Source organism: Chlorocebus sabaeus, chromosome 25 (genome assembly GCF_047675955.1).
Source record: "Chlorocebus sabaeus isolate Y175 chromosome 25, mChlSab1.0.hap1, whole genome shotgun sequence".
Taxonomy (NCBI): Eukaryota; Metazoa; Chordata; class Mammalia; order Primates; family Cercopithecidae; genus Chlorocebus; species Chlorocebus sabaeus.
In genome coordinates, this window is record NC_132928.1 from 24,869,517 (window position 1) to 24,880,240 (window position 10,724).

The following is a 10,724-nucleotide window of genomic DNA, read 5'->3' on the forward strand; positions in this document are numbered from 1 at the left end:
CAGGTAGGGTCTAAAAGTCAGGGAGATGCTGGGGCCCAGCTGAAGACCCCTCTCCACCTCCTCCAGCCCTCACCCTTCTCTCCACTTGGGAAAGGTCTTGGGCTCTCCTAGTTGTTTTGTGTTTTTGAACCTGCCTCCCCAATTAGCATGGCACTTGCTAACTTATTGAGCCCTAGGAGCCAACTTCTACTGTCCCCTAAGAAGTCCTATAGCTGGAGAACCTCCTAACCCTGAGGGATGACTGGAGCTGGAAGGGAGCTAACATCTGTCCAGTTCTTTCTGTCTGCAACATGCTCATTTACCTCCAGTGACAATCTCATGTAATACAGGAAATGGTTGCTCAGAGCAGTCAAGTAGCTTTGCCTCAGGTGCTTGGGTAGTGAGTGGTAGGGCTGAGATTTGGGTCCTGATCTATTTGCTGATGGGTCTGCTCTCTCACAGCAGGTCTAGGTGGCAGTCAGTGGTCTCTGGTATGTAAGTGTGGCACGACTACTGGCCATAGATCCAGTTCCACAACAGGGACCTCTCGGAGACTCAGCTTGTTCCCTCCTTCCTTTCCACCCACATAGAACACCACAAAATTCCCTCCCCACTTCCTGACCCCCATACACTGGCTTGGGTAGCTGGGTTCCCCTTGGACATGTATGCAGGCATGCATGCATGTGTGCATGTGTGTTTGTTTATCTTGAATTTTACGTGTCAGTGCACACACACCCCTACACAAAACCTCTATGCCTTTTAAGTCACGGTTGTTTTTGCCACCTTCAGAAATAGCTGCAGGGGAAAGTGGGAAGTAGTCAAATGTAAATAGGCTTGCTGTGTTCCTGCTCAGGGAAGGGGACCCTGCCTCCAACTACTCCCCTCCCAAGCCCTAGCATCCTGGAAGCAGGATGAGATAGGCAAAGAACCCCTCTGGCCCACTGAGAGGCACCTGCCTGGATAGTGGCAGGAGACATAGCTCCAAGCTTTTTGCAGCTGCCTGGTAAGGAGTCATCACCCCAGGGGACAAGAACAGGCACATGGCCTGCAACTTTGGCAGTCAGTACATCCCAGACCCTCCAGAAGCCCAGGGCAGAGTCAGACCAGACAGACCTGGGAGCACAGATGTGAAGTGTAAACGGCACACAGCCCCCTGGACTTGGGTTGATTCTTGTATCTTGCTGCTCGCCAACTATGTGACTTGAGCCAAGTTCTTTAACCTCTTCAGGACCTCAGTCTCTTAACCTGCAAACTGGAGGTATGAGTGCTTATCTCATATACCTGTTATGAGGGTCATGTGAAAAAAGACATTCAGAGTCTTTGAAGAGTCCTGAGCAATGGTAGGTGCTCAATAAGTGTTTGTGCATTTCCTTGACACTTGTAGCTAAAAACTTACCTGGAGTCAGATTCCCACTCAGGAGTCAGAACAGGCTCAAGAAGGCAACACAGTCTGGCGCCTTTTTGTTTCCATCTTTGGTTCTAGGCCAAGGCTATACTTGCCTCCATGGCCCTGGGATCTAAGAGAGAAACTGGATAGGTTCCTCACACTCAGGATGGAGGAAACAGCAGTGGCTCGGATTCTCGTTTGGAGGGATGATGTCCAATCTCCTGGGGAAAGGAGCTCTGGAGTCACAGAGATTGATTCATACAATCAGCACACACTGGGCACCCATCCTGTACTACAGGCACAAGAGGCAAGACAGGTCTCTAGTTAGAGGTGTTTTCCCATGGTGTGGTGAGAACTGTGACAGTAGGAAGCGTGAGTACTTTAAGAGCATAAAGCCAGCCCCTTAGCCAGGTGGGGAGGTTTTGGAGAAGCTTTCTGCAGGTGGTGACTGAAGTTAAAGTTGAGCGTTGAAGAACAAGTAGGAGTTGTCTGGAAGACAGTGAGGAGGAGACATCAGAAGGGTGGCATGTCACGGTAACCTCAGGTTTGTGTGCAGTGGGTAAGTGGGGTGGTGACAAGAGAAGCCAGGTGAAGGGGCCGGGTCACAGAAGGCCTTACCTGCACAGCTGAGGAGCTCAGACCCAGGCTTCTTAACTCCACTACCTCCTCCTGGGCAACTCTGCCAGGCTGTTGGGAAAGGAGAAAACCTCCTGCCTCCAGGGGGAGGAAGTTGGCAAACACCACAGCAGTATCCGCACCCGGAAGATCCTAGGCAGCAGAGCACCCCAGCCCGCCTGGATGTGGATCAGGTCTGCTGCCTTTCACCTCTAGAGTCCTGGGGAGCCCATCCCAGGTTTTAGAAGCTGTTGTACTTATTTCCACCAATCCTCACCCACCTCCCACTTACACTGCCAGAGGAACTTCTGGAAACTTATCATTTTATCTTCCATTTACCCAGTGAGCCAAGGAGGCTGGGAGGGAAGAGGTAAGAAAGGTTAGAGAACCTGCCTTACATCTCTCTGGGCTCAGAAGGACTCTGAAGATAACAATAATTTCAGCCCATCCACTCTCCTTGCCTCTCAAACACACACGTGCATGTGCACACACACACACACACACACCTTCCTCTCCTTCACTGAAGACTCACAGTCACTTGCTCTGTGAGTAGGTCATAGAAAAGGACACTAAAACCTTGAGGACGGTCCTGGCCATGACCTCTGCAGCTCTTTTGGCTTGTTGAGTCAAAAAATATGGGAGGGGCCAGGCGCAGTGACTCACACCTGTAATCCCAGCACTTTGGGAGACTGAGGTGGGCAGATCACTTGAGGTGAGGAGTTCAAGACCAGCCTGGCCCACATGGAGAAACCCCGTCTCTACTAAAAATACAAAAGTTAGCCAGGGGTGGTGGCACATGCCTGTAATCCCAGCTATTTGGGAGGCTGAGCCAAGAGAATCGCTTGAATCCAGGAGGCGGAGGATGCAGTGAGCTGAGTGTGCCACTGCACTCTAGCCTGGGTGACAGAATGAGACTCTGTTTTAAACAAACAAACAAACATGGGAGGAGGGGTAGATACTGCTTCTCTGCAACCTCCTTAACTCTGCATCCTCTTCTTCCAGGGCTGCCCCTGATGGGGCCTGGCAATGAGTGAGCAGGCCCAGCCCCAGTGGACAAGGAAGACAAGCCATATCCAGGAGGGCAAGAAGTGGCACCCGGTGTAGAATGACTGCCCTGGGAGGGTGGTTCCTTGGGCCCTGGCAGGGTTGCTGACCCTTATCCTGCAACACACGAAGAGCAGGACTCCAGACTCTTCTCGTGAATGGTCCCCTGCCCTGCAGCTCCACCATGAGGCTCCTCGTGGCCCCCCTCTTGCTAGCTTGGGTGGCTGGTGCCACTGCCGCTGTGCCCGTGGTACCCTGGCGTGTGCCCTGCCCCCCTCAGTGTGCCTGCCAGATCCGGCCCTGGTATACGCCCCGCTCATCCTACCGTGAGGCTACCACTGTGGACTGCAATGACCTATTCCTGACGGCGGTCCCCCCAGCGCTCCCCGCAGGCACACAGACCCTGCTCCTGCAGAGCAACAGCATTGTCCGTGTGGACCAGAGTGAGCTGGGCTACCTGGCCAATCTCACAGAGCTGGACCTCTCCCAGAACAGCTTTTCGGATGCCCGAGACTGTGATTTCCATGCCCTGCCCCAGCTGCTGAGCCTGCACCTAGAGGAGAACCAGCTGACCCGGCTGGAGGACCACAGCTTTGCAGGGCTGGCCAGCCTACAGGAACTCTATCTCAACCACAACCAGCTCTACCGCATTGCCCCCAGGGCCTTTTCCGGCCTCAGCAACTTGCTGAGGCTGCACCTCAACTCCAACCTGCTGAGGGCCATTGACAGCCGCTGGTTCGAAATGCTGCCCAACTTGGAGATACTCATGATTGGCGGCAACAAGGTAGATGCCATCCTGGACATGAACTTCCGGCCCCTGGCCAACCTGCGTAGCCTGGTGCTAGCAGGCATGAACCTGCGGGAGATCTCCGACTATGCCCTGGAGGGGCTGCAAAGCCTGGAGAGCCTCTCCTTCTATGACAACCAGCTGGCCCGGGTGCCCAGGCGGGCACTGGAACAGGTGCCCGGGCTCAAGTTCCTAGACCTCAACAAGAACCCGCTCCAGCGAGTAGGGCCGGGGGACTTTGCCAACATGCTGCACCTCAAGGAGCTGGGGCTGAACAACATGGAGGAGCTGGTCTCCATCGACAAGTTCGCCCTGGTGAACCTCCCCGAGCTGACCAAGCTGGACATCACCAATAACCCACGGCTGTCCTTCATCCACCCCCGCGCCTTCCACCACCTGCCCCAGATGGAGACCCTCATGCTCAACAACAACGCTCTCAGTGCCTTGCACCAGCAGACAGTGGAGTCCCTGCCCAACCTGCAGGAGGTAGGTCTCCACGGCAACCCCATCCGCTGTGACTGTGTCATCCGCTGGGCCAATGCCACAGGCACCCGTGTCCGCTTCATCGAGCCGCAATCCACCCTATGCGCGGAGCCTCCGGACCTCCAGCGCCGCCCAGTCCGTGAGGTGCCCTTCCGGGAGATGACGGACCACTGTTTGCCCCTCATCTCCCCCCGAAGCTTCCCCCCACGCCTCCAAGTAGCCAGCGGAGAGAGCATGGTGCTGCATTGCCGGGCACTGGCCGAACCCGAACCCGAGATCTACTGGGTCACTCCAGCCGGGTTTCGACTGACACCTGCCCATGCAGGCAGGAGGTACCGGGTGTACCCCGAGGGGACCCTGGAGCTGCGGAGGGTGACAGCGGAAGAGGCAGGGCTGTACACCTGTGTGGCCCAGAACCTGGTGGGGGCTGACACTAAGACGGTTAGTGTGGTTGTGGGCCGTGCTCTCCTCCAGCCAGGCAGGGACGAAGGACGGGGGCTGGAGCTCCGGGTGCAGGAGACCCACCCCTATCACATCCTGCTATCTTGGGTCACCCCACCCAACACAGTGTCCACCAACCTCACCTGGTCCAGCGCCTCCTCCCTCCGGGGCCAGGGGGCCACAGCTCTGGCCCGCCTGCCTCGGGGAACCCACAGCTACAACATTACCCGCCTCCTTCAGGCCACGGAGTACTGGGCCTGCCTGCAAGTGGCCTTTGCTGATGCCCACACCCAGTTGGCTTGTGTATGGGCCAGGACCAAAGAGGCCACTTCTTGCCACAGAGCCTTAGGGGACCGTCCTGGGCTCATTGCCATCCTGGCTCTCGCTGTCCTCCTCCTGGCAGCTGGGCTAGCGGCCCACCTTGGCACAGGCCAACCCAGGAAGGGGGTGGGTGGGAGGCGGCCTCTCCCTCCAGCCTGGGCTTTCTGGGGCTGGAGTGCCCCTTCTGTCCGGGTTGTGTCTGCTCCCCTCGTCCTGCCCTGGAATCCAGGGAGGAAGCTGCCCAGATCCTCAGAAGGGGAGACACTGTCACCACCATTGTCTCAAAATTCTTGAAGCTCAGCCTGTTCTCAGCAGTAGAGAAACCACTAGGACTACTTTTTACCAAAAGAGAAGCAGTCTGGGCCAGATGCCCTGCCAGGAAAGGGACATGGACCCACGTGCTTGAGGCCTGGCAGCTGGGCCAAGACAGATGGGGCTTTACAGCCCTGGGGGTGCTTCTGCGGCCTCCACAAAGTTGTCCTTACCTCCTAGGGGCACCTCTGCTGCCATTCTGAGGAACATCTCCAAGGAACAGGAGGGACTCTGGCTAGAGCCGCCTGCCTCCCCATCTTCTCCCTGCCCAGAGGCTCCTGGGCCTGGCTTGGCTGTCCCCCGCCTGTGTCCCTGGGCTGCACCCCTTCCTCTTCTCTTTCTCTGTACAGTCTCAGTCGCTTGCTCTTGTACCTCCTGGGCAAGGGCTAAAGGAGGCCTCTCCATCTCACCTCGGGGAGGCTGCCCTCAATGTGGGAGTGACCCCAGCCAGATCCGAAGGACATTTGGGAGAGGGATGCCCAGGAACGCCTCATCTCAGCAGCCCGGGCTCGGCATTCCGAAGCTGACTTTCTATAGGCAATTTTGTACCTTTGTGGAGAAATGTGTCACCTCCCCCAACCCGATTCACTCTTTTCTCCTGTTTTGTAAAAAATAAAAGTAAATAATAACAATAATACGGGGGAAAGGAATGAAAGGAAAATAATCCTCTGAGTACTGGTGCAGTTAAGGAGCTCTGCTCTGGAATCTCCTCGGAGCCAGCTGGGCATGGCGGCCAGCTGGGATATGAGAAGATGGACAAGAAAAGGGACAGGGTGAAAGAGGGGACAGTTTTTCCTTTTCAGTTTGAATTCTGGCCCCTGGGCCTGCTTCTGGCCCCCAAGAGTCTCCGTGGCTGTGACAATGACCAGAGTGAGGAAGGGAGGGAGGCAGAGCGCAGGAAGCAAGGAGAGGGGTGGGAGAGAACCATGGAGACAAACCCTGAGATGGGGAGAGCGGAAATTTCCATCACCAAATGCTGTCACCCCTTCTCCTTCTCTGATAAGCAATTAACATGCCAGAGCATAGGAAGCACTTCCCAGCCTATTTCTAATTAAACAAACCCAAGAGGCAGAGTCATGCAGAGAATTGCAAATCATCAAGACAGCAAGAACTTTGGCTCGCTAGGGCAGGAGCAGGGCGTGGGGTGATAGAGGATTTAGGGAGAGGAGGGCTATGGGATAAGGAAATTACTGCATTTTATCTGTCTGTTTCATTTCAGTATAATTTGCAATAAGCATGGTTTGCTTTTTTAGTTTTTTCGTTTTTAAACTGATTGAGTTATTAGGACTACATGTGAAGAGGAACATCTGTTGGGAAGCCATCAGAGCCAAGGGCAGAGGGGCCACTCTGGGCCCATCAAGGGGCCGTGCCAGAGCCAGAGGCCACTGAGACACCACTCTCAGTTTCTGAGATAGGCTGGGAAGGGAATGGGTTTCCTGAGACTGACAGAAAGCAATGCACATTTGGAGGGTCCCCCTGTGTTACCGAGTACATTTGGCAGACTTGTTGGAAGCAGATCCTAAGCCACCATCAAGACTGCAAATGTATACATGGGCGGAAGCCAGACCAGTAACAGAGCATGAGGCCCCATGGATCTGGAGTGCCCACCTAAGCGAGGGTAGCGTCCCTCTCTCAGGAAGCTCAAAGAGAGCAGGCTCTGTGAAGACCATCAGCAAACAGCCACAGTAGGAGCCTTCTTCCTTTTGGCTGAGGTCCTCACTCAAGGCTACATCAGTCACCTATGGGGCTTGTTAAACATAGATAGCTGGTCCTGCCCCCAGAGTTTCCCATCTACTAGAGCTGGGTAACAACTGAGAACCTGGATGTCTAACAAGTTTTCAGGTGACACTGATGCTGTTAGACTGGGGACAACACTTTGAGAACCACTGGGCATAGGCCTACAGTAGCTGGGATTTTTCACTTCTTCTGCTCCAGGCCTCAGCTTTTTCATAGACAGTGTTGTCACTTATGGCTCCAGAAGAGAGTTGGAAAGGGGCTGGAGGATGATCCCTCCTCCCCACTCTTCTGATGGGTTGCTCAGCCCCCATTTCAATGATACACTGCCCTGAGGTCAGCAGCTCCTTTCACGAGTGCTTTTCTGCATGGCCATGTTATATGTTCTTTAGGGGAGGGAAAGGCAGAGATTCTTTCTACATCTACACACATGCTCCCCTTTCCCTGCAGCACCCTGGCAGACACCCCTGGCACCCCACAGGGTTCTCTGCTGATGAGCTTTGGGATCATCACAGCCATGTTCTAGGCAGCCCTGCCAATGGACTGGAGCTGGCCTGTGCAATTTAGCCTGTTCTCTATCCTCCAGGATCCAGAAGCTCTGTAGGGAGGAGGTGGGACAGAGCCTGTGCTGATCATGGAAAACTGGAGTCAGAAATCAACGCCTCTTCTTTCCTCCCAGAAGGTCCACAGTGCTGCCTTTCTTCTCTGGCCCATGAGACGTGGAGAATCAAGGTGTTCCCTTAAATAAGCTCCTGAGCCCTGTAAGAGCCTGTGGAGCCTGTAACACCCTCCCATCACCGCCTCCACTGCCACCCCAGAACTTACCCAAGAGCCCCTGGTCAGTCAGTAGCCACCAAAACAGGGACCACCTGCAGATCCAGAGGTCCCAAGGCTTTAGATCTCTCAGGCTCAAAAGACCTGTACATGTGCCTGCAGTTGGAAGGTAGAAAGAGGGAGTATTCCCAGCCCCAGAGGACCATGTGCCTGCTCTGATCTGTTTGCTACCCCCGTTTCCACCAGACTCCTCAGTTATAGAATGATTGTAAGCTGTGAGACCCTGGAGAAAGGCCGAAATCATCCAAGTCAGGGAATGCAGCTCTGGCTCCCAGATGCCATGTGCCTGTACTTGATGCACTGTGGCGTCTCAGCTGCTGTGGGGTTCACAGCTGCTCAAACCCTTGAATGTGAATGCTTTCTTCTCAGAAGAAAATGTCAGTTATGGGGACTTAATCTGTGTCTCACCTGAATCCCCAGGTCCTGAACTGTTAGGCTACACCAGATCAGTTAGGTGAGGTGGGGAAAGGAAAGTAGCTCAGGGCATCTCTTCTGTAAACAGAGATGACACCGCAAGGATACTCCCCAGTTGGAGAGAGGGAGGACAAGGCACTCTGTGGGTTGCTGTGTCCTGGAATAGCCAGAAATGGAGCAGCTGACCCTGAGCAGCCTCTGCCCTGGTACAGAGCTGGACATGTGGCTCTGGTGTGTTTTGAGCAGGAGGAAGGACTGTGGGACCATCCCCTGCCCTCCTCTGGCTCTAGGTGTCCATTAACACAGCCTAACAGGTGACATTTGAAGTCTTAGCTTCAACACTAGACCAGGCGTGTGGGCAAATAAATGTACTGGGTTTAAAACAAAACAGCTATTAAGCCTGGTGTCTTCTGTACATTTCAGATTGCTTTTTTTTTTCTTTTAATCCTAAATAGGAAATAATACTTACAACCAGGAGCAGTGGCTCATGCCTGTAATCCCAGCACTTTGGGAGGCCAAGGAGGGCAGATCACCTGAGGTCAGGAGTTTGAGACGAGCCTGGTGACATGGTGAAACCCCATCTCTACTAAAAATACAAAAAAAAATTAACCATGCGTGGTAGCAGGCACCTGTAATCCCATCTACTCGGGAGGTTGAGCCAGGAGAATCACTGGAACCCGGGAGGCAGAGGTTGCAGTGAGCCAAGATTGCGCCACTGCACTCCAGCCTGGGCAACACAGCAAGACTGCATCTCAAAAAAGAAAGAAAGAAAATGATACTTCTGTTTAAATTTTAAGCTTATGGCCTATCGTTTATTTCTATTGAAATGATTTCAAAACCTAACCCAATTTGTTGAGCGTATTAGTTTTCCCTCCCTAGTGCACTGGCAAATTCAGTCCTGCCTTCTGTGTCCTCATTCACTGCTCAGATAGGTCACAGAGCAGAAATGGGCCCGGAGACAGTTCCGCAGCTCACCACTGCAGCCTTCCCGCCAGCCTGACATGGGTCCATTAATCAACATGTCTGATGTGGCCGCTCAGCTAGCTACAAACCACCCAAATACACTATCTTGCAGCCTGTATTTCTGCATCTCATCTGTAGGGTTATCAGGATAGACTTTGTGAGAGGCTGAGCTGAAATGAGGATGTGATGAGTGTGTGGCATTCCTGGGAACCATCGGTCTAATCACCGTTTCACAGAAGTAGAGAAGAACGACTGGTCTAGTGTAGGGGACCAGTTGGGACTTTCCTGATCTTAGCACTGAAAGTCCCATGTTTCGGGAACTCTCTCAGTCCTGGGGAAACTGGGATGGTTGGTCACCTTGTCTAGTGAACTCTAAGTCTACCCAAGCCATCTTCCTCCCTCCCTTCCAACCAACAAATATTTAATGAAGATGACCATGCGATAGGTGCTGTTCTATGAACTAAGAATACAAACAAAAGTCTCAGAGACTGGAGACCTTGCATTTTAGTAAGGCAAGAACATTGATGAACAGGAGAATTAAGTAAAAATATATAATATGTTGAATGGGGATAAGTACTAGGGAGGAAAAAAATGTCAGGAAAGGTAAGTGGGGCCTCGATTGGGTGGTCATAAAAGGCCTCATTGAGAAGGTTAACATTTCAGCAAAGACATGGGGGAGTGAACTAAGCAGTTGTCTGGAGGAAGAGTGATCCAGGCAGAGAGAATGGCAAGAGTGAAGGCCAAGAGCAAGGAGGCTAGCATGGCCAGAGCAAGACGGGGTGGAGGAAAAGTACCCGAGAGACCTGCTGTCAGAGAAGCAGCAGGTGGCGGTATTGGGCCCTGTAGACCACTGGAAGGACTGGCTTTTCCTTTCAGTAAGAGGGGGAGCCCATGGAGAGGTCGGAGCAGACAAGGTGTGATTTGACTTAAAGGGATCCCTCTGGTTGCTAGACTGAGAACAGAACATGGGAGTCTGGGGTGCACAAGGGCAGAAGTGAAGAGGCCAGATGAGAGGCTACCAGGACTGTCACCTCAGTTAAATAATTTCCTCTAGAACTTTGCCAGGATGGACGCTAAATGCACCTTTGTACTTTCTAAGTCTATCCTTCCCCTGTTTTTGAAAATTGAAGCCACATTTGCCCTTTTGCAGGCTTCTGACTCCTCTCCGTTTCCCCATGATTTTTCAAAGTACTTATCCTAAGTAGTTCATGTAGATCAAGCCTCCGCCACCACATTTGTAAGCTCTATCAGTGCCCTGCAGTGAGAATGACACTCACTTAAGGTGGTGAGGAATGATCTTGATTGGCCTTCAACTCCATCTTAATTGTGTTTGTTGTTAAAGCACATCATTCCAAGGGAGACAGCAGTGACACACGCAAGTCATTATCCTGCTCTTCCATCAGCATCAAC

General features: G+C 53.1%; 1 protein-coding gene across 1 annotated transcript in view; it reads left to right on the top strand.

Moving 5' to 3' along the window:
• LRRN2 (leucine rich repeat neuronal 2) overlaps positions 1-8,741 on the top strand; it is a 70,693-nt gene extending 61,952 nt beyond the window's left edge. The window contains exon 2 of the mRNA XM_007988795.3: positions 2,984-8,741. Within this exon, the coding sequence (XP_007986986.3) occupies positions 3,210-5,351 (2,142 nt within the window). The 5' untranslated portion in view covers positions 2,984-3,209 and the 3' untranslated portion in view covers positions 5,352-8,741. The remainder of the gene's footprint in view (positions 1-2,983) is intronic.
• The last annotated feature ends 1,983 nt before the right edge of the window (positions 8,742-10,724 follow it).